The sequence below is a fragment of the Lissotriton vulgaris genome, chromosome 2_1 (genome assembly GCF_964263255.1).
Source record: "Lissotriton vulgaris chromosome 2_1, aLisVul1.2, whole genome shotgun sequence".
NCBI classification, from domain to species: Eukaryota; Metazoa; Chordata; class Amphibia; order Caudata; family Salamandridae; genus Lissotriton; species Lissotriton vulgaris.
Window position 1 is genome coordinate 853,545,507 of NC_141687.1, and position 27,733 is coordinate 853,573,239.

At 45.8% G+C, this 27,733-nt stretch overlaps 1 protein-coding gene across 1 annotated transcript in view; it reads left to right on the forward strand.

Annotated features, from left to right (window-relative positions):
* RBM44 (RNA binding motif protein 44) overlaps positions 1-27,733 on the forward strand; it is a 1,989,784-nt gene that overhangs the window by 56,824 nt on the left and 1,905,227 nt on the right. Inside the window, exon 2 of the mRNA XM_086956335.1 lies at positions 17,918-18,297. Coding sequence (XP_086812461.1) covers positions 18,027-18,297 — 271 coding nt within the window. The 5' untranslated portion in view covers positions 17,918-18,026. The remainder of the gene's footprint in view (positions 1-17,917; positions 18,298-27,733) is intronic.

Here is a 27,733-nt window from a genome sequence, read left to right on the forward strand (position 1 = left end):
TCAGAACCTATCGCTTCAAATGGAAGAGATTCTGTTTATGGTGCGGGGAGCATGACGTCCATCCACTACAGGCTCCTCCAGAGAAGATTCTGCCTTATCTGCGGTCTCTAGCCAGATCAGGTCTCGCTTTTTCTTCTATCAAAGTTCACCTTGCTGCCATATCCAGATTCAGAAAGAGTTACAACAAACCATCTTTGTGCTCTTCCTCTTTAATTAAACAGTTCCTTAAAGGATTATTTCGAGTTTTCCCTCCAGTGCGGCCTCCTCCTCCTGAGTGGGATCTCAATATTGTGTTATCTCAATTGCTGAAAAGGCCTTTTGAACCAATTCATAAATCAGAACTTAAATTCTTGACTTGGAAAGTGGCTATTCTGTTAGCCCTCACTTCAGCCCGGAGAGTAAGTGAGATACAAGCGTTCACTATATCAGAACCTTTCCTACATTTTTCAAAAGATTGTGTGACACTTAGAACTCATCCTAAGTTTATTCCCAAAGTTCCGACCCAGTTTCACATCAATCAACCGGTGAAACTAAAAACTTTCTTTCCAGACCCCAAGACTCCAGCTGAAAGGATGCTGCATTCCTTGGATGTCCAAAGATGCCTCAAATTCTATTTACAAAAGACAAAAGATTTGCGCAAATCTACCCAACTGTTTGTAGCCTATGGACAAGCTACACGTGGTCAGGCAGTGACGAAGGCAACTATAGCCAGATGGCTTTCCTCTGTCATTGTCTTCTGTCATGAGAAAGCGAACAAGCCCCTGACAAGAACGGTTAAGGCGCATTCCACCAGGATGATGTCAGCGTCTACAGCCCTATTTGCAGGGGTCACCCTGGAAAACATCTGCCGTGCTGCTACATGGAAAAGTGTGCATACCTTTACCAAGCACTATTGCCTGCAGCCGGTGCTACATGAAGATACGTCAGTGGGAGAAGCAGTGTTGCAGCATCTTCTTCACTGAGGTCAGCCTGTTATGGTTTTTTCTTGTTTCTATTGCTACATGTGTGCTAATATACTGTTTTAATGCTCTATATATAGATATATTTTATATGAAGGTATTGTCATGATTTTGCATATGTATTGAAATATGTTATTGCTCTAGTACCTTCCAGGTTGTGTGGGGATATATGGTTTGGATTGTCTCCCACCTTCCTCTACCGACAGTTATGGTTATTACTGCTTGCTACTCTGATTCAGGCATGTGAATCTATGAAAGATACCCCAATACTGGATAAGAAAACAAGTTACTTACCTGTAACTACAGTTATCCAGTATTGGTATCTTTCATAGATTCACATGCACCCACCCTCCTCCCCGGCAAGGCAGTTCTTATTATGGATACTACTTCTCACTTGTGCTGGGAAAATCTGAGGAGAACTGCCTGGGCTGGGAAGGTTCTAGAGGGTGAGGTTAGCTGATTGGCTGAGGCTACATTTTCAGTTCTTTTTACATAATGAGGTAGATAGGCTGCTACGTTTTGGGCCTAGTTGGGCCTATATTCTTTTCTAGCCTACTACTAATGATTTTTAGGCACTGCTATATATATATATATATATATATATATAATTTACCGTGGGACTCCCGCCTCGACGACGGGGAATGATTCAGGCATGTGAATCTATGAAAGATACCAATACTGGATAACTGTAGTTACAGGTAAGTAACTTGTTTTCTACTCACCCATACCTACCAGTCAACATGGCAGGCCACAGCACAGGTAGATATATCATCCAAGCAATGGAAGACCCTGTGGCAAGATATACCTAAAACATACCGTAGTTTCTCTCTTTGGGAAACCACTTCTAGATTGTTCCAATGGTACCACACACTGACCGCGCTCTCAGTAATTTACCCGGGAAACCCCTCTTTACTGGCGCTGTGGGGAAGGAAAAGGAGACTTCCAGCATATCTGGTGGTCATGCATATAACTATGTATTGGAAAGAGATCTTGGACCAGATTAAGGAGGCCATAGGCTACCCGTTCGGGTTCTCATACCCCACGGTTATCGTGGGCATTAGACTCCCAGATCTGCAGGTTATGACTAATGCAGACTGGAAGCTTATAAGCTAGCGGCGCAGCAACTTATAGCACTAATGTGGAAACAGACAGCACCTCCCACCCTAGCGCAGGGGTTCGCCTGCGTTTGGCATATCTTAGCAATGGAACTGCCACTGCACAATTTGGCAAGAATGGTTGGTTGAAGTTTCAATACCTGTGGAGGGCTTTAATTCATTCCCTTATGCGCTTAGAGCTCACCTGCTTTATCCCTGTGAAATTCCTAAGACTAGGATTACTACTCTTGTCCCACTTTGCTGAGGTGGCTGTGATCAGTTAAAAGGGGAAGCCCTGTCCCATGATTCGTGCGCAACACAATCCCACTGTCCCTGGCCCTCCCCACTGCAAACCTCTACCTTTCCCTTTAATATTTGTTATGGGTTGTTCATGATTGCAACAGCATGATTAATCTTAGTCTTTTTTGTCCTATTTGTATGCGCACACGTGATGCTGTCCAGGAATTAATATACATCTCTCTGATGTATCATTTTAACTGGCCATGTTTCATGCATGTCTGATGTAACATATCATGGCAAATGCTAGTGCGGACACCTTTTTATGTACGCCTGAAACAGTCCATGCTGACCATTGCTTGTCTACACTAAAGTTGGCAATGTGCGATGTATGTACTGTTGATTGGATCTACAATAAACCGAATTTAAGTAAAAAAGAAATGAAGAGGACACAGTTCAAAACGTTGCTCCATGCAGTCAGTATAATAGAGTACATTTGGGGTAATGCCACACGTTAAGTAACCAGTGAGCCCAGACTCTTTCTGGATGACCGACTTTGGGAATTACGAGCTTGGTAATGTACAAGAGACTGGTTTGTTTTGATTATAAAAAATGCAAAAAGATGGTCTGATGCCTAGTCCTTTAGATAAAGTCTAGTGAAAATGCCCTAAAAACTGGTATCCGTATTACACCCTTCAAAACAAAGTTAAGTCAACAAAGGGATTACTTAATACAAATAATTTTTGGCTCTGTCAAAGATAACAATTACAGAAAGACCTAAAAAAAATCTTGCACTAGAATGTATATCCCTATTTAAGAGAGGACTACATTGTAAAAACTGCATCTTCGTCTGACACCTCATCACGGGATAGTATTTCAGCTGACTCCGATGACTGTATCAATGAGAGGTGACAACCAAAGGGAAAAGAGAGATGCAGGGAGGATATGCCAGGTCGCATATGGACCACTACTAACACCTGGATAACCTCCTCCATTAACTTTCCCTGCCACTACCAAAACCGGCCTTTAAAAAAAATATATAAAATAAGAGGCGTGGGAAGCAAGTCTTGACCACTATGCCCAATATTGCATCACCTCATTGAAAAGGTTTTAACCAATGCACAAAACAGTGTGCTTAATAAAGGACTTTTTTTTTTTTTTTTTAGCAATACCCAGTAAGAACTTGTTCAATCAAAGACTGAGACAGTCCAATTGCTATGAAAAATCAAATTGAAAGTGTTCTTAGGCAGACCTGAGATACCCCATACTATTGACACAAACACTAAGCTCAGACCCAAATCAACATTCTGTCCCCCTCCTTTAGGGATGCTGACAGAGGTTCTCGACTTTGAGAAGGCTGTCAACTGGGAACATGTTGCTTTAGTTGATCAACAGTTCGCTGTCTATATTAACATCACAAAGGAGGAAAGACTGGCACTCACTGAATTTGTCACCAATGATGCAATTGTCATCAAACTGGCTGATTAAGGAGTGGGCCCCAGTAGCAATCTTACTCAAAACGATTCATAATGAAGAGCGTCCATGATTGCTCAGTGACACACTGAACTATAAACAATTGTCACAATAAACTACTCGATTGGAGAAGATCACCTGCCTGGTAGGGAGAGGAATTGAAAACTAATGGTTATGTAGCAAAATACCGGATTTAAAAAGAACCTGTGCTTTTATATACCTTCCCTTTAGTTTCACACATTGGCTAAATTTATGAGCTTCTATCCCACTTTTAAATTTTTTTTATTGCATTTTCAAGATGAAACTTAACATTTTTCACTTGTTTTCGGTTTACGTTATTTTTGCAATTACCATCATGACTTTTTATACAGCATAATAACCATTTAGTTCGCTCATACAAGTACACAAAGATAGTTTGGCATCCCCCCCACCTCGACTGACTGCATTTTAGGGTAGTTATACCTATATCCATGACTTTCCTTGCTATTGTTATGGGCTGATGTCCGGGCTTGAGGCTATCTGTGGGGGTTCACATATATGCCCTCTAAACTTGTTCCATTTTCCCCATATTCTAGACCACTTCTTGGGGCATCCTCTGTGTATATACACTGCTCTTTCGGCCATCATTGCTATATCTATGTCGTTCCTCCATTGCTGGTATGTCGGGACTGCATCCGAGCCCCAGTTCCTTGCTATGTTCCGCTTCGCTATCGTCATTCTTGGTGTCGCCCAATCCTGTATCCTTAAATTCAGATCTGTGGGCTCCCAGATGTTGAGGAGGCATCTCCTGGGGTCTGGTGGGACGTCTGCCACCCCCACCTTCGAGATCACGCTCATGACTTTTTTCCAGTAGGGTTGAAGTTGCGGACATTCTCATATGATGTGATAGAATGTTCCTTGAAGTCCGCATTGTCTTATACACAGTGCGTCGGGCGCCCGCCCCAATTTTGCATAGTAGTGCGTGTGTAATACATTGGATGTAGGACCTTGAGCTGTATTAGTTTGAGCTTGGATGAGATTGCTCCCTGACGCGGCAATGCCAGCGCATCTTGCCAGTCTGAGTCCTCAATTTCCCTGTGGTTTGTCTGCCAGCGTTCCCGCAGGGTTGCCATGGGGTTCGGTAAGTAATTTATGATTTTGCGATATGTCTGGGAGATAGCCTTTTTGTGCATGTGTTCAGTGAGGAGTCTGTCTTCTAAGGGTGATGTTTCCAGTCGCTGTGTCTCTGGGGGAATGGCACTCATAAGTGCGTGTCTGATTTGCGTGTATCTGTTGATTTCGGTCGTCGCCATGCTGTATTTCTCTTGTAATTTTGTAGAGGAGAGAACCTCCCCTTTCACCCAAAGGTCCCCTATTTTGCTAATCCCAATGAGGTCCCAATTTCTGAACACCTTTGTGTTGTGTAGGGTACCTAGCCGCTGGGTCTCCCAGAGTGGAGTGGCCTGCGTCAGCACCCCTTTCCATCCTAATGCACGTTGCACCATATGACATATTTTAATTGTGTGAGCTGTTTGTCCCGTAAAGGTGTTCTTACGTTTGGTGGTGTATAGGGCTTTCAATAACTGATCCTGGGGTAAAATATATTAGGAAAGCCGATACTTCCTGCGGGGCGTGTAGCCATTGGTTTATTATCATTAGTTGGGAGGCCCAGTAATGCAGTTTTATATTTGTCAGTGCAATTCCCCCATCTTACCAGCCCCAAACCAGTTTATGTTGTGCTATACGTGCCGGCTTTCCATCCCACAGTAGAGTGGAGACTTCGGTATCGAATACTGTAAAATATGTAGGGGGGACCGGAAATGGGGTATTCTGGAGGGCATATAAAAATCTTGGTAGCACCATCATTTTAAAGAGGGCTGCTCTACCCAGTAGCGTCAGTGGAAGCAATCTTCAATGTTTAACGTCTCTTCGGAACTTTGTCAGCGGTTTCATGAGGTTTTCTTCAATGAACAGCCCTGTGTGGGGCATAATCTATATTCCCAAATATTTAAATCCACTGGTTGCTACTTGGAGCTCACAACCCCGCGGGAGCTTTAGTGTTGGACCGTGTACTATGAACAGGAGTGATTTTGACCAATTTATCGTGGATCCAGAGACTTTCCCATATGTAGTACAAATATCTAGTAAGCAGATCAGTGATCGTGCCTGGGATGTCGGATATATCAGTACATCGTCCACGTACAGCGAGATGTGGTCCTCCCATCTCATCCCTCGAATCATCACATCTTGTCTTATCTATGCTGCGAGCGGTTCTAATATTCGAGCAAAGAGGAGTGGTGATAATGGAAATCCCTGCCTCTTCCTCTGCCCAGTGCAAAGTCTCTCGATATTCGTCCGTTTGCCACTACCTGCGCTAGGGGTGCCTTGTATAGCAGTTTAATCCATGAACAGAATTAGGGGCCAAATCCCATCCTCTGGAGGACCGCAAAAAGGAACGGTCATTCCACGAGGTCAAATGCCATACTCGCGTCTAATGAGGATAGCCGCATCCTCCTGTATAGTCGATATGCGGGCCATCACCCCCGGTGCAGTAGTCTAAGATTGAGGGCAGTATTGCGACCCGGCATAAAGCCCGACTGGTCCGGGTGGATTAGTGTAGCCAAGTGGGGTTGTAAACTAAGTGCAAGTGTTTTTCCCTCCACCCTGCCCAATCGGGCTTTAGTGCTGCTTACAGCACCGAGACGGCCCTGGTGGAGATGACCGAGGCAATTCGGGAATGTCTAGACGGAGGTGGCAGAGCGGTCCTAATTTTATTGGACCTCTCTGCCGCTTTCGATACTGTCCCCTATGACCTTCTCCTCGGTCGGCTGTCTGCCATAGGTATTGGGGGAGTGGTGCTGGATTGGCTGTCCTCTTTTTTTTATCTGATAGGACCCAGCAGGTCTGGATGCCCCCCCATGCCTCTGAGCCAAAACCTCTGCTTACAGGGGTCCCGCAGGGGTCCGCACTTAGCCCCTTACTGTTCAATGTGTACATTACACCCTTGGTATATCTAGCTGAACAGTTTGGGGCTAAAATCTTAGGGTATGCTGATGACACCCAATTGCTGTTCACCTGGCCAGACGACAATCTGGACACGTCCACAGTTCACCTGTGTCTGTCCTCGGTATTTCGCTGGTTAACACGGGCCCAGCTGAAGTGCAATGAGGACAAGTCCGAAGTGCTCTTTTATGGCTCCTTCCCCCCCTCATTTATGAGCACACTTTGGCCTTCTAACATTCCCTGCCCAAAAGAGATGGGGAGACCAGCTAAAAATCTGGGCATTTGGTTTACGGAGGATCTCAGATTTGAGCATCACATCAAAAAACTTACAGGCACCTGTTTTGCCACTCTGAAAATGCTCCGCAAATTTTTCCCCTTGCTCCCTAGGGAGGCCAGAGAGTCGGTTGCTAGGGCGCTCATACTGGCTCGCCTCGATTACGCGAATGCACTGTTTAGTGGCATTCCGGCATACCTGGTCAAACGCCTTCAAATTATTCAGAATGCGGTTGTACGCCTACTCTTTAACATCCCCAGGTGGAAGAGCGTTCGCGTTGAGCTGCGCTCGCTTCACTGGCTTCCCGTAGCGCAACGCATTTTGTTTAAATCTTTGGTGTTGGCGTTTCGTGCAATTCATGACCAGGGCCCCTTGTACTTGAGAAAGAGATTCACAAGGTATATCCCGGCACGCACCCTGAGATCCGCCTCTTTGTTTAAACTGTCCCTTCCCCGTTTTAAACCCTCCAGACTGGGCGGTCAGTCGCTGTCTGTTGTGGTGGCTCGGGCATGGAATGCCCTCCCTCTCCATTTGCGCTCCACGCCGACAATGGCTGCTTTCAAAAAACACCTGAAAACTCACCTATTCAAGAGTGCAGTCTAGGAGGATCCCTCGATGTTTTGTTCTTTGCCTTTCTGTCTTTCCCCCGCGCCAGGATACTCTCCAGTAACAGAGCGCGTTACAAAACGGTTTATACTTATACTTATACTTATACTAATATTGTGGCTCTGCATTTATTAAGGATATTGGGAGATATGATGAGCATTTTGATGGCGGTTTACCTGGTTTATGTATAGCCTCAATGGTGGCCAATCTTTGATCCCTCAGCAATATCCTGTTATCTAGACTATCATTGTACATGTTAAGTAGGTTCTGCCCATAAGTCTTGTGGTTGCCTTTTTATATAGTTCTACTGGTAAGCCATTGCGTCCCAGTGCCTTCCCTGTATGCAGTGCGGACCGTGCCACCCCCAGTTCATCCGGTGTCAGTGCCGCTTCTAAGTCAAGTGTCGCTGTCTGTGAAAGTGTAGGTAGTCGGATGTCATATAGAAATTCCAAGTTATCCTCTATGGTTGCGATGGCTTTGGGCGTGTACACTGTCTCATGATGGGATGCAAGTGTCTCAACTTTTTGCTGTGGATCTGTTGTGGTAGTACTGTCTTCTAGTTCTAATTGGGAAACCCAGCGGCTTGCCCTCTCCCGTCTTTCTAGCCATGCCTGTAGCCTGCCCGTTTTGTCCCCTATTTCGTATATCAAGTGTTGTGTGGCAGTGTGTCTTGCTTTGGCCTCCTCCCATGCGAATGCTCTATATTCCCGACTCGCCAGCTCCAATTCGTGTGTCGTGGTATCGTTAGTGTTTGCTGCATGGGCTGTTTCTGCTTGGAGTACTTTTTTCCTCCAGGGTGTCCAGATGTTGACGGTGTTCCCACTTATGGGTAGTAATTAGTGACATAGCCTGTCCACGAATTACTGATTTGTAGGCCTCCCATAAAATGGTCGGGACTCCACTGACTGTTCGTTTTCCTTAAAGTATTGCCCTGGGGTTTTTAAAAGTTCTTTGCTTATTTGCGGGACCTTTAGAAATCCGTGGTAAAGCGGAAAAATTTGTCTCCTACCTGGGACTAGTGATGTATATTGAAGTTGTATCGGCGAGTGATCCGAGATGCCCCTGGGTAAATGGGATATCTCTGTTCCTCCCTGGCGTCACTGCCGGTGTGAAAATGTAGTCTATCCTCGAAAGACTTTTGTGTACTCCGGAGTGAAAGGTGTACTGTTCCTCAAGGGGGTACCTAGTGCGCCAGGGATCTGAGTCCCAACACCTCTATGAAGTCCTTCAGGGCCTGATTAGGACTAGAGGAGTCTCTGGGGGGGGGGTCTACGATATATGGTGGTGACCATTACTGCATGAAAGTCCCCGCCTACAATCTACTCTCCATGTGGGAGGTTGAGCAAGAACTTTCCTTGGTCTTGGAATGCTGTCTGGTGGAGCGCTGGTGGGATGTAGACTGAGACTAGGTTGTAAACTCTTCCCTCCCATTGGCATGACATTGCTGCAAAGCGGCCTGTTCGTCTGTCCATGATCCTTTTATAATCCAAGGTGAGCTTTTATGGATCAGTATTCCTACTTCCCTGGAGCCAGAGATGAATGCAGAGTGGGCCACCATTTCAAACCTCCAGCGATCTAGCGCCTTGCAGGCTGATCCCACAAGGTGTGATTCCTGGATCAACACCACTGCCTGGGTCCTAGGCTTTAAATATTGGAGGACCAACCCTCTTTTAATCCTATTACCCAGACCATTGACATTCCAGGATATGACCGTCAGGGCGGGCAGCGTTTCCGACCGCAGTAAGCGTGCACTTGATTCTTCAGGTTGTGTTAATGTATTCGTCATGTGTATGTGTTATAGTTGTCTTGTGTAATGGATGGCGGAACCTGTCAGAAGTCAGTACCTAATGGTTAGTGTCTTCAAACATTTCGTGGATCATTAGCGATACAGCAAAATAACAAAAACTGAACTCTCATAACTAGTCCGCCTCCCCCCTCCCACCTTGTCTCCCAGCCCGGCGGTCCTAGAACTTCCCGCCACCCCAACTGAGCAGAGTGCTTCGCTCCCCAAACTTCTCATGTCGTGTGGGGGTGAGTCTTCCTGTCAGGATCTTACTAATTGCAGTGACCTGTGTTCCTCCGTTTCAGGGAAAGCCTCGAACATTGATAAAAACCAATTGGGTAAATGTTTGGTTTCCTTGCCTGTAGTAAAAGACTTCATTGTATCTTGTAAATTGTTCCTTTGGTCCAGTTAGTTAATTCCCCTATCCCACGTATTGGGAGTTCCTGTTAGTGAATTCTTGTATCACAAGTATCTGATATCCCCTCCTAAGATGGCCGACTAGTTGGGCTGTCTACCTACACTGTAGAAAGCTAGAAGGTCTAGTTGACTTAGGAAGCGCGCGACCTCCGTGTTTGGCACTTAAACGGAGTTCGTTCTGGAAATCTGCTGCTTGTTCCCTGACGGGAGTTCAGAGGAGCAGGCTTTTCCAGGGCAACTATTCTTAGCTCAGAGCGAGGGTTAGTTTAGACTCCGAGACTGTAGGTCTCAATTCCATAGTCTGAGTGAGGCTAGTGTTCGACTTCACACCTGAGGAGAAAGACCGGCAGCAGGGACATTGAGAAGTTCAGCGCTTCAAAGCACAGAGTCAAGACGAGTGAAAGCAGTCTGGAGCAAGCAGCAACTGGGAAAAATACAGTAAGACTGCTGGCACGCATTTTGAGCTGCATATTTATGGCCAAGAGAACCCTATCCTTTACGCTTGCCCTATCTTCACCTTTCCTCTTGTACCTTACCCTGTTCCTATTTGCGCGCTAAAGGAATTCCTTTTGGCCAGGACATTGCATTTTGGTGACAAGCTGAACTTAAAGGCTCTGCAGAGAAAGAACCCCATTACAGCCGCAGTTTGCGGATTCTCAGGTACTTAGTGAAGTGAACCTTAGACGGAGAGAGTTCCCAATTACAGTACAGTGTGTAATGTTGTTCTCCCTTGCCTCATAGCCAGAAAGTCTTCTGCTGAGTATTCCCACGACATGAAGAGTTGCAAATACCTTGAGAACCACTGGTAGCATACGCTTACTTTTATCTAATATAGAGTGGCATAAGAAGAGATGGGTTGTTGTTTATTCTCTCCCCTTCTGTGTATTAGGCACTCCTTTGGGACAGACAGCAGACGTTACTAAGAGTCCAGCAGGCTGTGCCAGTGACTACCAAGTTTAAGGTGTCTCTTCTTTCTTCCACTTCCCCTTTTCTCTCTGGCTGGTGTATTCTGCTCTTAGTAGCAGAGACACCGGTGGGAGGGCGATTGGGACTTGCTTCGATACTGCCTCTGCAAAGTGTTCCTGAGCCTCCTGACACTTCCAGTGATCTACCGGAGTCTCTCTCAGAATGAGTCTGTTGTCACCTCACTTAGTCTATATTTCGGCTGCTCATACCGGCAAGGGGCGCCCGCCCCTGTCCCAGTATTCCGCATTGACTTTCTTGTCTCATACAGTGTCTCTGCTCTGCGTCTCCTTACTGCAACCGCTGACTCTTGGCACTATCAGGCAACAGTAGTGAGACTTTTAATTTGGTATCTCCGTATTTATTCTAGCCGCCTGATCAATCTTCAGATTCGCTATGCTGTCTTGCCGTGGACCCAGCCTCCTCCGCCAGTATGAGTTGCTGGTGTTTCTCATGTGTCTTTGATCCCTTGGCTGGTCGCTATCCCTTCAGCCAATCCTGTGCCTCTTGCGGTGTTGCAAAGAACCACGTCTTCCTCCCAGCTGCCACTCCTAGTTTTGCAGGAAAAATCATTTAAAAAAAAAAAATGTTGTCCTCATAAATGCCACCTGAAAATATCAACTCTAGATGGGCTTTCTCCAGGCCACTAACACAGATCAGCTGTTCCCGCCCTGGAGTCTATGGATAGCCAGTAGAGGTCGCCCAGAGGTAGGTCGTTTCCAAATCCAACTCCCATTCACGATGTACCTTGCCTCTTTGGGAGGACAGGACCACTAACCTCTGGCATAATCGTTGGACTCATTGTAGGTTATCTCTCAGACCATGCATTTAAAGCAGACCAGATCTTAATGGCGCTTTCCCCACCACACAACATATCTAAACGACTAACTGCCACGATGTTTCTTAAGCAGTCTGCGAATCTGGGGGGGTTTACAGACTTCCACTCCCTACAGATCTCCCTCCTAGCAATAACAATGACGTAGAAAATAAACTGTAGGGTATAATTTCCAATGTCATAATCAAGGGGAAGACCGAAGAAAATCTATCTAGGACAACAGGTGATTGGGGATAACACAACCTTCTCTAGGAATTTGGACAACTCGCTCCAGTAACTCATAATTTCTGGGCAGTCAACAAACATGTGTCTGTCGTCAGCAGCTGGAAGCCTACATCTTGGACAAAAGTATACTTCTGCTGAGAGCTTAGAGAGTTTCGCTGGAGTCCAATAAACCCTATATAACTTAAACAGGTGGTTTCTTCTAAGGTTAGATAGAGGGTTTTATAATTTTTTTGAGAGTAAATGAGTCCGTCCAAATCTTCAGCTCCTCCCCTGGATTCTGGACTGGAAAATTGTTCCAAAGCTTGGTAATTTCAGCGCCTATATTGTCTCTCGCTCCCACAAGTGTGTTATACCAGAGCGCAACCTCCCCCTTCCATCCCCTCCCCCTATTGATGGATTCCAGAAATGGGCTCTCATCTTCGTTAACCCAACGCTGCCTCCCCCACCAAGAAGACCACTGATTAAATTTAAATCTTGTGATGGAGCCCTCTGTTATGTTCAATAGGGATTCCCAGCTTAATAGCGTCTAGTTGTTACACAGGTCTCCCTATTTCGTAAGGCCTGCAGCTCTCAAAGGGAGAGCCAGTCGATCTGATAAGCAATCTGGTGTGTAACAACAATGGAAGAGTAGCCCCTGAGGGAAAATACAGAGAACAATCTCTGCATCTAGAGCTGAAAGCTCAGGTCAGCACAGTGTGCCCCAGGCCTCGACAAATCTGAAAAATTGTACTAGTCCTGCAGGTCTAGTAACTTGGAAAATCCCCTCGACCCAACTGCAACCTACTTGACCTCTGTCTTTGAAAACAGAGCAAAAGTGACAAGTTAACAAGATTTAAAGGCATCTTTATTGCTTAGTTCCTTTGTGAGCAATAAAAATGCCTTTAAATCTTGTTATCTTGTCACTTTTGCTCCGTTTTCAAAGGCAGAGGACAAAAGTTAGTTTGTTTCCTACTCGCCAGAAAGGGCGAGTAGGAGCTAAAAATAGCTCGTCCTCATCCATTCTCCCTCGCAAATGCGAGCGGGCGAGTGGATTTGTCGAGCCCTGGTGTGCCCCAACCCGTTGCCGGACAATGCATGTCCTTAAAGAAGACCCCTCTCTCACCATCCTGGTTGGTGACATGCTTAATCATCGGGGTCCCACTCCATAGGCCGAGTGCCCACAGGGTGTGCTGCGACACCTGACTACAGTGGAGCGGGTTTCTTTTTTCTTTTATATGTGCATAAAATTACATTGACCAGTGTGTTAAAAAGGGCCAAAACTACTCGCTTCAAGACTTTATTCTTGAGTGCTTGAACCCCTATAAAACCAGTGTGGCACCCGTGCCTAATTAGGAAGGCTTTGGTGTCTCAAAAAGTGTAATGCGTTAAAAATAGCGAAGTGTGCTATGTGAATATTATAAGAGAAAATACATAATTAGGTCTACATGTTTCAACCATTTAAAAAGATTCTTAGGTTTTCGTCAGGACCGTGAAGATTGGACGGGGTGGTCCGCACATGCCAAGGTGTGCCCAGCCCTCGTTCAATTTGGAGACCACAAAATTGCGATCTGGTGTAAAAGGGTGTGTCTTTTCCTCATTCAGGAGAAAAACCTGTAAGAAAAAGGGGAAACAGGGTTGGGATTACGTACTAGGGAGGACAAAACAAGGGCGTACACTTAACATTTATTGTGCTGAGTGAATTCACCAGGATAAGGTGACTATATGGAATAACCATATTCTAAAATCGTACTAGTGGTCCATCTAATACGATTCGTAGAGAAATTTTTCTCTATTCTGAAGAACTCGTGTTGAAGACGACCGGAATTGCACGCGGGACGTTTGGCGTATTTTAACTCGAGAGGCTGGACATATAAGTAGAAAGAAACTGGAGAGACTGGACATAGACTGGACACAGCTCTCACGCCCTGAGTTCTTCAGAATAGAGAAAAATTGCTCTAAGAGTACCAATACGTGTGGGGATATTTCATACACGTTTATGATCTCTGCTTTGTACTGCGTGCATACGAACCATACCTTACGGCATTTAAGCTTCGCTCCTTTCATCTTTTTATTTAAAGAAAGAACTACATCCCCTATTCATATTAGGGATAGGGAGACATGAAAAGGATATTTTTATACCTATCTATTTCCGGCTGACAACATATAGTTAGAAGACGGATATTTAAATAAGTGATTAGTCTGTGGTCCATGCAGACAGTCTGTTTTGAGAAATACGATTTTTATAACGAGGAAGGAGGTGTTACTCCCCTACCCAGAAGGCAGGTTCTTTTCAAAGAAGTTTTGGGAAGACAGCTAATATTTTCCTGATGAAGGCGGCTATATGACTGTCCTTGAAACGCGTTGAAATAAAGGGAGAAGTACAATACACACTGATAGAGGACTATTCCGACTGTTGCTGAATATTATCCTTATTTTGTACCTCCCTTTTTAGCTTTAGGAAATGTATTGGATGGACTTATGTATATGATTTGTTCCCTCCTTATATTGTCTGTGTTCCCAAGTTTTATATACTTTTTTAATATGCTTCTTTTTAATTGTTTTTTGTTTTTTTTAAAAACCTTTATCATAAATATAGTACACAGCGTCTGCCTACAACCACTGCGGGCCGGCCGCTATGACACTGTAAAACATTCCAGGTTACCTTGCGCTGCAATCAATGACAGAAGTAACAACGCTACGATGTACTGGCAAGGAACTACAGGAAAAGGATAAAGAGGGTTTCATTTTGTAATTTTGGCGAATCGTCCTAAAGTCAGACCGGGTAGCTGAGAGGGCGAGCCACATAGCAAGGTATCCACAAGTGAAGCAGCGTTATTAAAATACTGGCGTAAGTCATTACAAACAGGATACACAAGCGCGGAAGTACATGTCGCCCCAGTTAGCGCCCGCCCAATCAATATATCACCTCAGGAGTTGCAATCTAAGAAGTCTATGGTATATGAGGATGGACAAAGGGTTCATTCTATAGCATCAATAAAAGGATCTGACGACCTATAAAAAACATGTATTACGTGGAACAATTCGTAGACAGGATATGCGCCCTCAAACAGAAGTATAGGAGGGAAGGAAAATCGGAATATACAATCATTCAGCGAATATGCAGTAAAATCGAGATCTTAGCCATAGAATCAATAAACCATGCGATAAAGATATAAACGCAAAGCGCAAAAATCGTCCCGGAAAGAACTAAACCCTGACCACCCGTCTGACCCAAGATATATAAGAAAGAAGAAGAGAAACAAGAGAAAGAACAAGAAAAGAAGTAGAAGATAGAAGGCCATGGAGACACAGAAGTACAAACAACACATCCCATCCCCCACCCTGCATACCAGCGGAAGGCCACGGCCCACCCCCCCCCCCCCCCCCCCCCCCCATTAGGCATGCCTGTCGCCCCAAGAAACCCCAAAAGAGGGAGAAGCGGAGGAGGGCCATAGCACCAGCCCCTTGTGCACCCCCAACCCCAGAAGCAAGGGCCCACTGAAATAGTACGCGGCCATCATTATACAAACACCCCAGCCACCCGCGGTCACCAGTGCAATCCATAATCCACTCCAGCATCCAATTCACGAATAAGCGACATGAGTGAGCAAGAGTCATCCCTGGCCAGTACGGAAAAGAGTCAAAAATGAGTCACAGTTGCACACAGGTGGTATCAGCAAACACGTAGTACCCGGAGGGGCAATCTCAGATCGAGCCAAGAACCAAAGGAATAGTCCAGGAGGGTCCCCCCGAGGTAGAATCACATTCCACACAAAGTCAGGGTGTTGGCATTCAGGCAGGCAGGCTGGCAATAGGAAGGAAAAGGGATAAACAGAGTCACTGATCTTGTCGTTGCGCTCCCCGGACCCTCCAACACGCTTCCTGCACGCCTGGTAGAACTCGGCTATGACAACCGGGGAGCATTCAAGCTCACAGTCCACAATGCACGGTGCCGTATCCAAGTCTTTCGCAGCAGGAGAGATAGTAGGGTGAGAAACATGTGCAGCCGCCCGCAGTTCTTGCCACTCAATGCGCCGGTCTCGGAGGGCCAGCCAAACATCCATTAGCGTGGGCGCCATGTTGTATCTCCGACGCCCAAGGACTTCAAGCCACACACACCAAAGAAAGTCGTTCTTACCGGTGTCACGGCTACATCAGCAAATCGCGGTGTGTGGAGAAATAAAATGAGGCACACGCAGGTTCCTTCAGATGTGCAGCGCTACACACCTCTCACCACGGTGTAATCAGAGTCCGGTCAGGCAAGCCAATCTGCTGTCCGATCATATGCGCGAGGTTGCTGGGGCCAGCAGAATGTGCACTCCGCGTTAGTCAGTGCTGCGTTGCGGCGACAGTCACAGGATCATAGAAGAGCGGTTTCGGTTTCACCACTCGGGTCGCCGGGTATCAATGGCCAATGGAAGCCGGTGTTGACGCTGTGCGGGACGGCTGCTTCGCCACGTGAGGTCCCGGCTCGTGCTGGAGGAAAGGCCAGAAACTTGCAGGCGGTCTTATTCGGCCGTCAGAGGCCACAAAAAGATCAGAACAACGCGGTCAAGCTCCGCCGAGATTCCGCTGCACTGGGCCGTGGCTGGGGTGCAGGATCATCGCCAGGATAGTTCCGGAGGTGAGGGCGAGCTGCGGAGCCGGGCGTCTATGCGGCCATTTTGGCCGCCGTCTTGGCTCCTCCCTCCTTTAATTGTTTTTAAATACATAAATAAACTGTGCATACTGAATGTATTTGTTTTTATAGAATTTTGTTATTTACTGCATTGCTCCAAGTGATAGGTCTTTATGTCTGAACAATATCTGTCTATTTGTCTGTATTAGTTGGTGTCTTTACATTAAGGTGCCCAAAGGGAATTTCTATTTGACACAGTTAGTTTTGGTACCCTATCCCTTTGGTTTTGGGTCCCTCTCTCTTTTATTAGAAATACTATGGAACCACCTACTACGTTGATTCCACTAGGAGAATACGTAGGCAACGGCTGTTCCATGTTGAGGGAGGTAATAGGATGCAGTAAATGTTTTTATAAATTCAAGAGTTCCAGTCTACATAGGACAGCCATTTTGAAAAATTCCTCTTGGGCACTTATGGTGTCCCTGCCTTAAATTAATATCTCATGGCGAGTATGAGGTTTTTGAGTTGGTTGTCTACTGGTCAGAGCCACACATTTAAAGAACTATCTGGATTGATTTACTGTTTTCAGAGATAGTAGAATTTGAGTTTGGCTCCTAAGACTGTCTATTATAAGGGTATTTGTTATATTATAGCCACACGCAGAAGTTCGGGAATACATGTTTCACTGAAGTTATTCCCTCTGACCTATGCTTCCGGAGTTTATGGGCCAGATTTACAACACATCTTAATCTTGTAAGGTCTAAACTTCTTGGAAGAATCTCATGTCATCTTGCAGTGGCTCATAGCCATTAATCTTACAAAAATAGAAGCATGACCTTGAGTTGTGTGACCTCTTCTAGTTTTTGATGTGTAATCCTGGTCCTCCATCATTAGTCTCCACTGATTTCATGAACAAGCAAACTACTAGCCCAGTAAATGATAAAAATGTACAAAGGAGAATAGCAAAAATTTAGATTTTGATTTCGGGTCACTCGTAATTGAGCTATTGTGAGTGTAAACTGCCACCTGGACTTAACCGGTGTTGTGCATTGTTTTTTTTTGTGAAGCTGTGCCTCTTGATTTTTTTTTTTTTACCTTTTCTTGTTCTTTTTAAACTGATATTATTCAAGCCTTTCTTTTTGTCTGCAGTAGGGTTTGTCGGATATCTTTTTCCTTTTGGGTTTATTGTATAACTTTACTATAAGAAAATTGCAGAAAGACTACAACAAGATTTCCATTGTAAAACTGTTTCGGGAACTCAGGTGGAGATTTTAAGTGTTCATGAATTCAGTGAAGATTCCTGTGTTGGACAACTATGATTACAAGTGAGTAATGTTTCCCCCTTTTAAAATCCTTTGTCTTTCTTGCCTTGTTTTTTATTTGTAACCTTCTATTTGTAATGAGGATTTCGTACTGCAAGTGTTGCTGATTAAAAACAGTTTTTAATTTTCCAACATTTCTTTACATTTCAGGGCCCATTGTGTGTTTGTTTAGCTGTGTTTGGCAGCCTGGCATCTCATCACAGGTATTGCACGAACTTTACCTCTGACCTCATTAATACTGTCCTTTTCAACTACAGAAATGGGTCCTCCCTTGTTTCTAATGTCTTCAGTTCCACAGAGCATGACATTTGTGCTCTTTGATCAGAACTGTGGTTCCTCAGTACCTTTTTTTGGCCATATGGACACCATCTCCCACTTTCTACCAGGAGGTTTTCTAAATACAAGGGCAGTGTGTCCCACTTTGACAATGAATCTTGATCACATTCTCTCCTTCTACAGTGGTGGAAGGTCCATTCAACCTTTTATGAATACAGCTACAATGGGCCTTGAACATTTCAGTGAACCACCAGGTGAGTTCTTAAACTGTATAAGTTGGGATAGTTCAAACATTTGATAAACAGTGCCATTAATAGATTATGTATTTCTCTGCGAAAAAACTGAATAGTGCTTTACATGAAATACTTGCAAACAACGAGTAAAAATGTCTACTCACCAACCCCACTTTGTTGTCTGTTGTAGTAATACCCCAGCATGCTATTTCATATCTAGATGTATCCTCTAAAAATAATCAAACAAAAGCTGTGGGAGATACAAGGTAAATTTAACCACATTCATATGCTCTTTATGGAAAACCTGACTGTGTAATCAATGCGTAAATAGTTATTTAATGGATAAGATACAATTAACTTCAATTAGATTGTTATATAATTTTTTTCCACATAGCAATTCAGACCTCTTGCACGCACCTTTTGTGACTGCTAGTATATTATCTCTATTTTGTAAGTTTACCTTTACTAAACCATTACAATTAATGTGGTGTATGCTATGTTATCACTCATCTTACCATTAGCACAGAAGCAAAGATTAGCTGTTTAACACACTGAGGAAATGTATTCTGGTTGGGTGACCACCTGCTGAGGGCTATGATTGGGTCTTGGTAAATGGGAACCTCTAATTTAGATTATGTAAACATTGCATTTCTGCCCAAAATTCCATAAAGTTCGGACACAGCCATACTAAGTAACACCAAATTATCTCAGCCTCTGTAGAGCTTCTAAAGCAATCTTAGGAAAAAAATGTCGATGGTTTAAATGACAATGCCTTTTATTTATGTTTTGAAAACCTGCAAGCGGTGCGTAAATACACATTTTGTACTTATAGTCTGCCAGCTATTAGTACAAAGTGCATGTTTACGGACCGCTTACAGGTTTTCAAAACACATAAATGAAAGGCATTAACAATGACAATGTCTCAAACTCTCACAAAGGCGAGGCCTATTGCAATACAAATGCTTGTTAGTACTCTGTCTTGTTGCCTGCATACAAGTTCACTTTTGCCATGTGTGGTATTGCATGTATAATGATTATTTCAACATGTATTGGGGCTACTAATAGTTCAAGAAAGGGTTTGAAAATGTTAGGCATTTGGAATCACGCCAAGTATCTCTTCTGATACTTGTGCTGCCTTGTCCAGAATCAATAATTATTGTGGCAACGGTCCTCTCATGGGTGCCTCATTACTTTTGTGAACTGTGATGGGAATCTAAACTAGTATGATGAATAACTCGATACAGTTCATGAAGTTAAATGCTTTTTATTTGTTTATCATTAGAATTGCTGCTTTTTCTGTCTGTGAGGCTGAGAATTAATAAATAGCCTGTATTAAATAATTAGTAATTGCAACAGTTTGACTTCCCGAGATGATAGCAATTTGATCATTATGAATTAACCTCCTAGGAGCTTTTGATAATGTATTAGCCAGCATTTTAACAGTAGTTTATTTCTTAATTCTCCGTAGAAAGTCTTGTTTAGTGGAGAAAATGTATGAGATTTATGTCTTCAGCTGCTTTATAGTTATTTTAGGAACCAATATTAGCGGCAGATATCCATCTCTCGGACTTCCCTTCACATTGCAATTAGCTTGATAGATTTCCTTATGAGGCAAGAAAAGTTCTGTATCTTTGACACTGCAACTCAGCAAATGATCATCACTAGCCCAGATGACAAAAGGAAAGGGAGAGTTAGGCTATCAAATCACTTTAGTAAAGATAGGCATTATATATATATATATATATATATATATATATATATATATATATATATATATAATATATTTTCACTGAAAAAAACCATAGGTTTCAGGTCATATATAGTTGGGTATTGGCATTTAAAAAACCATTGAAATTGCTCCTATATAGTTAGTTGGACTAACTATATTTCGCGCACCGCTGATGATGTCACATATTACATCATTCATGACATGGTCAGTGACATCACTGATGACATCTCAATTGACATCACTGATGACATCTCAATTGACATCATCCAGTGACTGTGTGTTTCTGTAAATTTTAAATGTTTTACATATTGAAGAATGAGTAGATGTATAAGTGTCTGGATGAAGGATTTAGTAGGCGTGTGACTGACTGTAGAAGTGAGTGATTAAATGTGTCCTACTGAATGCATGGGTTAGTGACTAAACTGTCTGAATGTGTGCATCAGTATGTCTGTTGTTGTGTAAGATGCTGTATGTGTTAATCAGTAGCTATATGAGTGGCTATATGGGTCATTGATTGGTTGCCCAAGAATTTGTATGGGAGACTGAGTGTGTGTGGGTGACTGGAAGGTGTGTGACTCTGTGCATAGATGTGTGAGCAGTTGGTTCACTAGGTGTACGAGTTCAAGATTGCATATGGAAACAGCTGTATGGGCGGTTTACTGTGTGCATTTGTGTGTTGGTGAGTGAATGTATATCTCAGTGCTACATGTCCAAGTAAGTACATGTATAAAACAGTGCATGTGAGAGTTGGTATATATAAATGACTATACATGAGAGCCAGTGAATATGCAAGTGGCTGTATGGATCAATGTGTACTTGTATCAGTGATTGTTTAAGAGAGTAAGTATGTGTTAGTATATGTTTGAATAAGTAAGGTGTTGTGTGTATAACTGTATAGATGAGGAAATGGGAGTGTGATTGATTCTTTGCATGACTGACTAGGTGTGTGAGAAACTCCATGGATGAGTGAAAGTGTGTGTGTCTCTATAGGTGTATAAGTGCATATGATAGTATTGTATTGATGAGTGACTGTATGTATGAGTGATTGTATGGGTGAATGAGTGGATGTGTGTGTAGACCTAGGAATCAGTGAGTGCATATGTAGTAACTGGTATTGGTGTGTCAATGGTTTCAAGAATGGTAGTTTGTATTTAAGACTGGGTGTATCAAAGGTTAGATTAGAGTGTGAGTAGGTGCATCGTATTATCACATGAATGTCATCAGTGATGTCAATTGAGATGTCATCAGTGATGTCACTGACCATGTCATGAATGATGTAATATGTGACATCAGCAGTGGATTGCGGGTGCGCAAAATATAGTTAGTCCAACTAATGGAAAGGGGCGACCACTCGGTCCCCCCGAACGTATGGTAGGGGGCCCGAATCCCCCCGGTAAACCATTTTGGGCGGGGGGCGTGTCACGGCTGGTATGCCCGAAGCGGCGTAGCCGGGGCGCGCCTTTTCCCGCCCAAGAGGGGTTGTCCTAGACACCTACACCGTTGGCCACGCCCAGTAGGCGTACCGGAGGAGGGTACACGCCCTCCCGAAGAGGAATAAAGAGAGCAGGAATCCGAAGAAGCATCCTCTTGTTCCTGTGCTTGGAAGCTGCACCCACTCGTTGCACGTGAGCCCTCGATGGAACAAGGAGCAATTTTGAGAACTTGTAATTCTTGTGTTTCTCTTTCAGCGACTTCGAGCCTTCGGATCCAGGACCGTGTTGAGCAACGGGGATCGAATAGCCGATAACAATGCCTGGCAAGAAGGCGGGAAAGAAGTCCGGGACTGACCAGATGCTTCGCATGCTGATAAAGGATATGGCGAGCATGAAGAAGCAGATGGCAGCGATGAATAATACGGGTAAACCGAAGCAGGTTATAGGCCCGGCATTACCGGGAGTTGTCCCCGCGGGGAGGGGTAAAAGGGTCAGGAATAGGATGGCAGGGGGGGGAGGTCCCGGTTCCCGAGTTACCCCCGGCAAGCCCGGTCATTCCAGTCGAGGCCCCGGTACCGATCCCGGACGCAGGCCAACCGATTCCGGTTGTTGTTACGCCCGCCAGCGAGGAGGACATGCCTCCGGAATTAGCGGCCCAGTTGGCCGCTTGGCTTGGCAGAAAAACGGGGTGCTACGGCACCGGGAGACTCGGCCGAAGAGGCCAAGTTACTAATGCAGCAGTTGCGGCAGTCGCGAGATGCCGCGAAGGCGAATCTCCCTCTTGTCCCCCCACAGGTGACCTCGGAAGGACCGGCAGCTGGCGTCAGAAAAACAGCGGGAACAGCAATGGAGCCGGGTAAGCAGGCATTGCCAATGGCAAGGGAGGGGTCTTTGCCCTCAAGACGGGAGAAGGTGGTCCAACATATACCGTTGGCCACGAAAGAATTGATATGGGCTGATAAGTATGTGAATATGTTTTCTCTGCTGACTGACCATCGCGAGATGGAGTATGTTAAGACACAGAAGGATTTGTGGCACCCGAGTGTATGGCGAGCCACAATGGCGGGATTCAGGGTTGATGAGACAATCTCAAATTGGGCCAAGGCCTTTGCGATGTTTAGTGCAATTATTGGGGAACGTAAGCCCGAGGTTTTGCCCGAATTGTCCTGCTATCAGGCACGAATAATGGATTTTTATGAAACGTATGAGGGCAATGAGTGGATGGGTTACGATATGAAGTTTCGTATGGCCAAGGAGTACGATTCATCTCTGACGTGGGATTGTCTCGACTCGATCTCTTGGCAGAAGCAGCTCCTGCCGGGCGCGACTAAGTCGTCCTCGCTAGGCGGGAATGGGTCGGGGCCTTCCCGCCAACAGCCTGCGGCGCCCTTTCGAGCGGGCCCCGCTGGTGACCACCAACCAAGGAATGGTGGGAATGGGGGTAAGAAAGGGGTCTGTTGGAATTTTAACAGGGGCAATTGCACAAGGCCACAAGGGACATGTAAGTTCAGACATGTGTGTGCAGGTTGCGGAAGTTCTTCACACCCCGAGAGTGCGTGCAGACCCAGGAATAGTGATACAGGGGGTAGAGGAGGGGCCAAACAGGTCTGAGGGGGACCATTGTGTACCGCTACCTACCCCCGTTGATATCATGGCAATGATCCCCTGGCTAAACGAATACCCTGATCATGTCTCCGCTGGGGTGTTGAGGAACGGCTTCTTATATGGTTTCCACATCCCGGCGGGGGATTTTCGTGGGGAACCACTTTGTAGAAACCAACTGTCGGTTCAGCATAATCCAGCGGTGGTTGAGAGGAAGATTGCAAAAGAGGTTGCCCTTGGCCGGGTTGCCGGCCCATATAGGCACCCGCCAGTAACTAATTTCATCTGTTCCCCGTTGGGAGTGGTCCCCAAGAAGGACCCGGGGGAATTTAGGCTGATCCATAACTTGTCAGCTCCGAGGGGTCTTTCGGTGAACGATGCGATTGACCCAGGAGTTTGTTCGGTGCGGTACGCATCCTTCGATGATGCCGTCACCATGTTGAATCGCCTGGGGCCCGGAGCGCTGATGGCGAAGTCAGATATCGAGTCAGCGTTCCGGTTGCTCCCGGTACACCCACGGGATCCGCGTCTGTTAGGCTTTGTGTTCCAGGGCCATTACTACATGGATAGATGTATGCCAATGGGTTGCTCCATCTCTTGTGCTTATTTTGAGAAATTCAGCTGTTTTCTGGAATGGGCATTCACCAAAGCCACTGGCCATAGCCATGTTATGCATTACCTGGATGATTTTTTGTTCTTGGGGGCAGCCAGCGACACAAAATGTGCGCAGGCCTTACATGAATTTTGCACTCTCATGAAGGAATTCGGGGTGCCATTGGCACCAGGTAAGACGGTTGGACCATCGACTTCACTCGAGTTTCTGGGAATTGAGCTCGATTCTGTGGAGGGATGTTTCCGTTTGCCAGTGGGGAAAGTAGTGAAATTCAGGGCTTCCCTGGAACTGTGCATTAGCAAAGAGAAAGTTACTCTCCATCAGTTACAACAAGCAGTGGGTCAGCTTAACTTTGCCCTAAGAGTGATACCAATGGCCCGCCCCTTTTCCCGCTCCATTGCACAAGCCATGGTTGGTCTCAAGGAACGGCACCACCGCACGAGACTGTTGGCAGAGGTTCGCCAGGGCATGCGCATATGGTTGGCGTTTCTGGCGGACTTCAACGGTCGAGTGGTGTGGAACAAGCCGCCAGCGTCTTCGGACGAGCTGGGTTTGTGGACCGACTCGGCGGGGAGCGTGGGATTTTGCGCCATCTTTGGTAATCGATGGTCGGCGCAGACATGGCCGACGTGGTGGCACACCAGCGGTCTCGCAGGTAACATTGGGTTTCTCAAGTTGTTCCCCATTTTTGTGGCTCTGAAGGCATGGCCGGATGAGTTCAGAGATCGCTCTGTGGTGTTTTGGTCAGATAATATGACTGTGGTTGAATGTATAAATAGTCAGGCAGCACGCTGCAAGTGGATATTAAGATTACTGAAGGAAATTGTACTACTTTGCATGAGACTGAACGTGCAATTCAGGGCGAAGCATGTGCCAGGTGTACTGAACCAGGCGGCTGATGCACTCTCTCGTTCACACATGCAGGGTTTCAGGGGTTATCTACCTTCCGCGGACCTAGCGGCGGCACCATTTCCCGAAGCACTCTGGCTACTCGGTGCCCCGGATTACAAGACCTCGTGGCAGCAAGCTTAGCCCCCAGGATAGGGAAGGCATACGAAGGAGCGTTTCGTTCCTATTGTGCATTTTTGGGTCCAGCAGGGGGAGACAATTGGGGTCAGGAGGATTATGTCCTGAAGTTTCTAGTAGCACTACACAGAGAAGGCCGATCAGCGGCAACGGCCAATAGGCACCGGGCCGCTATTTCATTCATGGCGCAGGCGCATGGCATCAAGGACCCGACATCGTCCTTTTTGGTAAAAAAAGCCCTTCGTGGTTGGCAACGCCTTGAGGGTCGTAGAGTAGACGAGAGGCGCCTGATTGGGTTAGACAGGTTGTCCCTGCTGATGTCGATACTCCCCGCGACATGTTCTTCCCAGTTCGAGGCAGTGCTGTTCCGGGCCGCTTTCGCATTAGCGTTCCATGGGGCTATGCGGGTGAGCGAGCTGGTGGCAAGAAATAAGAAAGATGTTGAGGGAGGTCTGTATCGGGATCACATTCTGATTAAGGGTGATTCAATGGTGGTCACAATAGCCAGGTCCAAGACTGACCAGAGCGCCATGGGAGACAGTATTGTTGTCCAGCGCATGCAAGGGTCCCCCATGTGCCCGGTAAAGTGCGTTGAGGAATATTTGGCGCGAATGGCGGATACATGGGGGGGAAGCCTGCTGAGACACATCGACGCCACCCCACTGACGAGGTTTCAGTTTCAGAGGGTGCTAACAATGGCAATCGCAGCGGCGGGCTTGGACCCGGGCGATTTCGGGACCCATTCCTTTAGGATAGGGGCTGCTACAGAGGCTACAGCCAGGGGTCAGAGTGTTGAGAAGGTGAAACAACTGGAACGATGGTCGTCGAACTGTTATAAAAGGTATGTGCGGTTGCACATGTTGTGAAGCAAATGTCATGCACTCACGCTTCTTGTCTTCTGTTTGGTTTGCAGTTTCGCGAGCATGCTATGCGGGGCGGACTGTGCAGTCGACCCGGCACCTGGGGACCAGCGGTCAGAGATCACCGGCTGAGGAGAGAGTGGTGTGGGTCGTGGGCCACTCATACGTGAGGCGGGCCGGGGACGTATTCAAAGCAGGTGACGTGACTCACGCAGCTGGGGAATACGGGTACAGAGTGACCTTCCACGGAAGGGGCGGGCTCTGTATTGACAAGTTTCAATGTTTTGTTGAGGAACTGTTAGGGCGGCAGAGGTCACCGCCATCTGTAATCATAGTACACCTGGGGGGCAATGACTTGGTGACACTCGGTCGGCGAGTACTACTCGAGCGAGTTTTATCTACTGTTAGCTGGCTGGCGAGAAGGATCCCGGGGTGCACAATAGCATGGTCCCACATGATTCCCAGGAAGGTGTGGCGGGGGGGGGCCCTCTCGGTGTCAGCACTGAACCAGTCAGTGAAAAAGGTCAATAACAAACTTGGTAGGTTGTTTCGCTCGGCGCAGTTGCACTGTATTCCGCATGGATGTATTCGGGGGGAATCACATGTATCTCGATGATGGGGTCCATTTGTCCCTGGAGGGGAATGTCTTACTCATAGGAGACTTCATAGAATGGTTAAGGGGTTTGTAAAAACATGACCTTTAGTAGGAGTTTGTGGGGTGGCCGGATAGCCGGTCAACTATCCGGCCTGTGGCGGTAAGGTCATGATCGGTGAGCAGTAATTTCAAGGTCCCTAGAGGGGTGGCGCCACCCACTATAGATGGGAGCGCCCGGGGGGAGGCGGCTATTGGCCCCTCCCACGGGGAGGCGGCACCCACTAAGTATGGGTCGCCTAAGGGAAGACGGCCATAGGCCCCTTCCAGGGGAGGAGGCGGCTAGATGCCCCTCCTACGAATTTCCCGGGGCCCGGATATCCGCGACGGCGGATGTAATAGACAGTGTGGGGTGGGAGGGGGGTCCACGCTGCCTTCTTACAGACACCTCACACTGGTCCTCGGACGACCTTTAAGATGGCGTCGAGTTAAAATGGGGGCCCCCGCAAGACAAGGGAAATTGGAGTTGGCACAGAGGGTACAGTCCTCTGCGCGGCCGCCCTCACACCGTGAGGGGGAGATTTCTGGTAGTGGGGATCTGACACCGGTTGCGACCTTGCCGTTGGCCCGTAATGCTAGGATGTACAATTTTAATTTAGAAAGTATGCATTTGCAGGATGTTAGACTCGGCTAGGAAAACCTTTGTACTAGAGATTTGTTAAGGTTAGCCAAAGAACATGTCTTCATCAAAATGTAATAAATGAAAATTGTAAATGATATGAAACTGTTATTTTAATGTTTTAATTTTGTTTCATATTTTAATAAATACGGCCGGGAGGGTAACTCCCTCCCGCCTTCCAAAAGTTCAGAACTGCATCCGTCTTCCCATCCTTGGGGATTGTGTTGGGAGGGGGTGACAGGCATCCCGGCCATACTATATAGGAGCAATTTCAATGGTTTTTTAAATGCTAATACCTAACTATATATGACCTGAAACCTATGGTTTTTTCAGTGAATTTGCAAGGTTTTTTAATTGCTAATACCGAACTATGTAAGGCTTCAAACCTATAGTTTTTTCAGTGAATATATATATTTTTATTTTCAAGTTTTTTTATATATGATTACAGGGTACGCGCACCGTGAGCGCTCCGAAAGCACACCGTAAAAGCTCTGAGCTCTTACCCCGACAAATTTTAAAAAATTGCCAATTCATAATATCTACGTTTTTAACGTTGATTTTAAAGGTAGACAATATTTGCTGTAATGTAGAAAATGGTTTTTCAAACTTTTAACAGTATATTACTTTTTAAAGTAGTAACCAATCTCGCGAGGGTGCGTCTCATGTGCACGCAACGTGAGAGCTCCGAGCTCTTACCCCCAAAGGTTTTATAAACTTTAAAGCGTTATATTTACGTATTCATTGCACAATGTAAAGGTACAGATTTTCTGGGATAATAAAGAACATGCTAATTTAAACTTTTAAAGACCATATATAACTTTATTAAAGGAATTATAAATCTCGCAAGGGTGCGTATTACGTAAGCACATCGTAAAATGACGTAACCGCTCCGTAAATAAAACGTAAACGCACCGTAAGCTTAC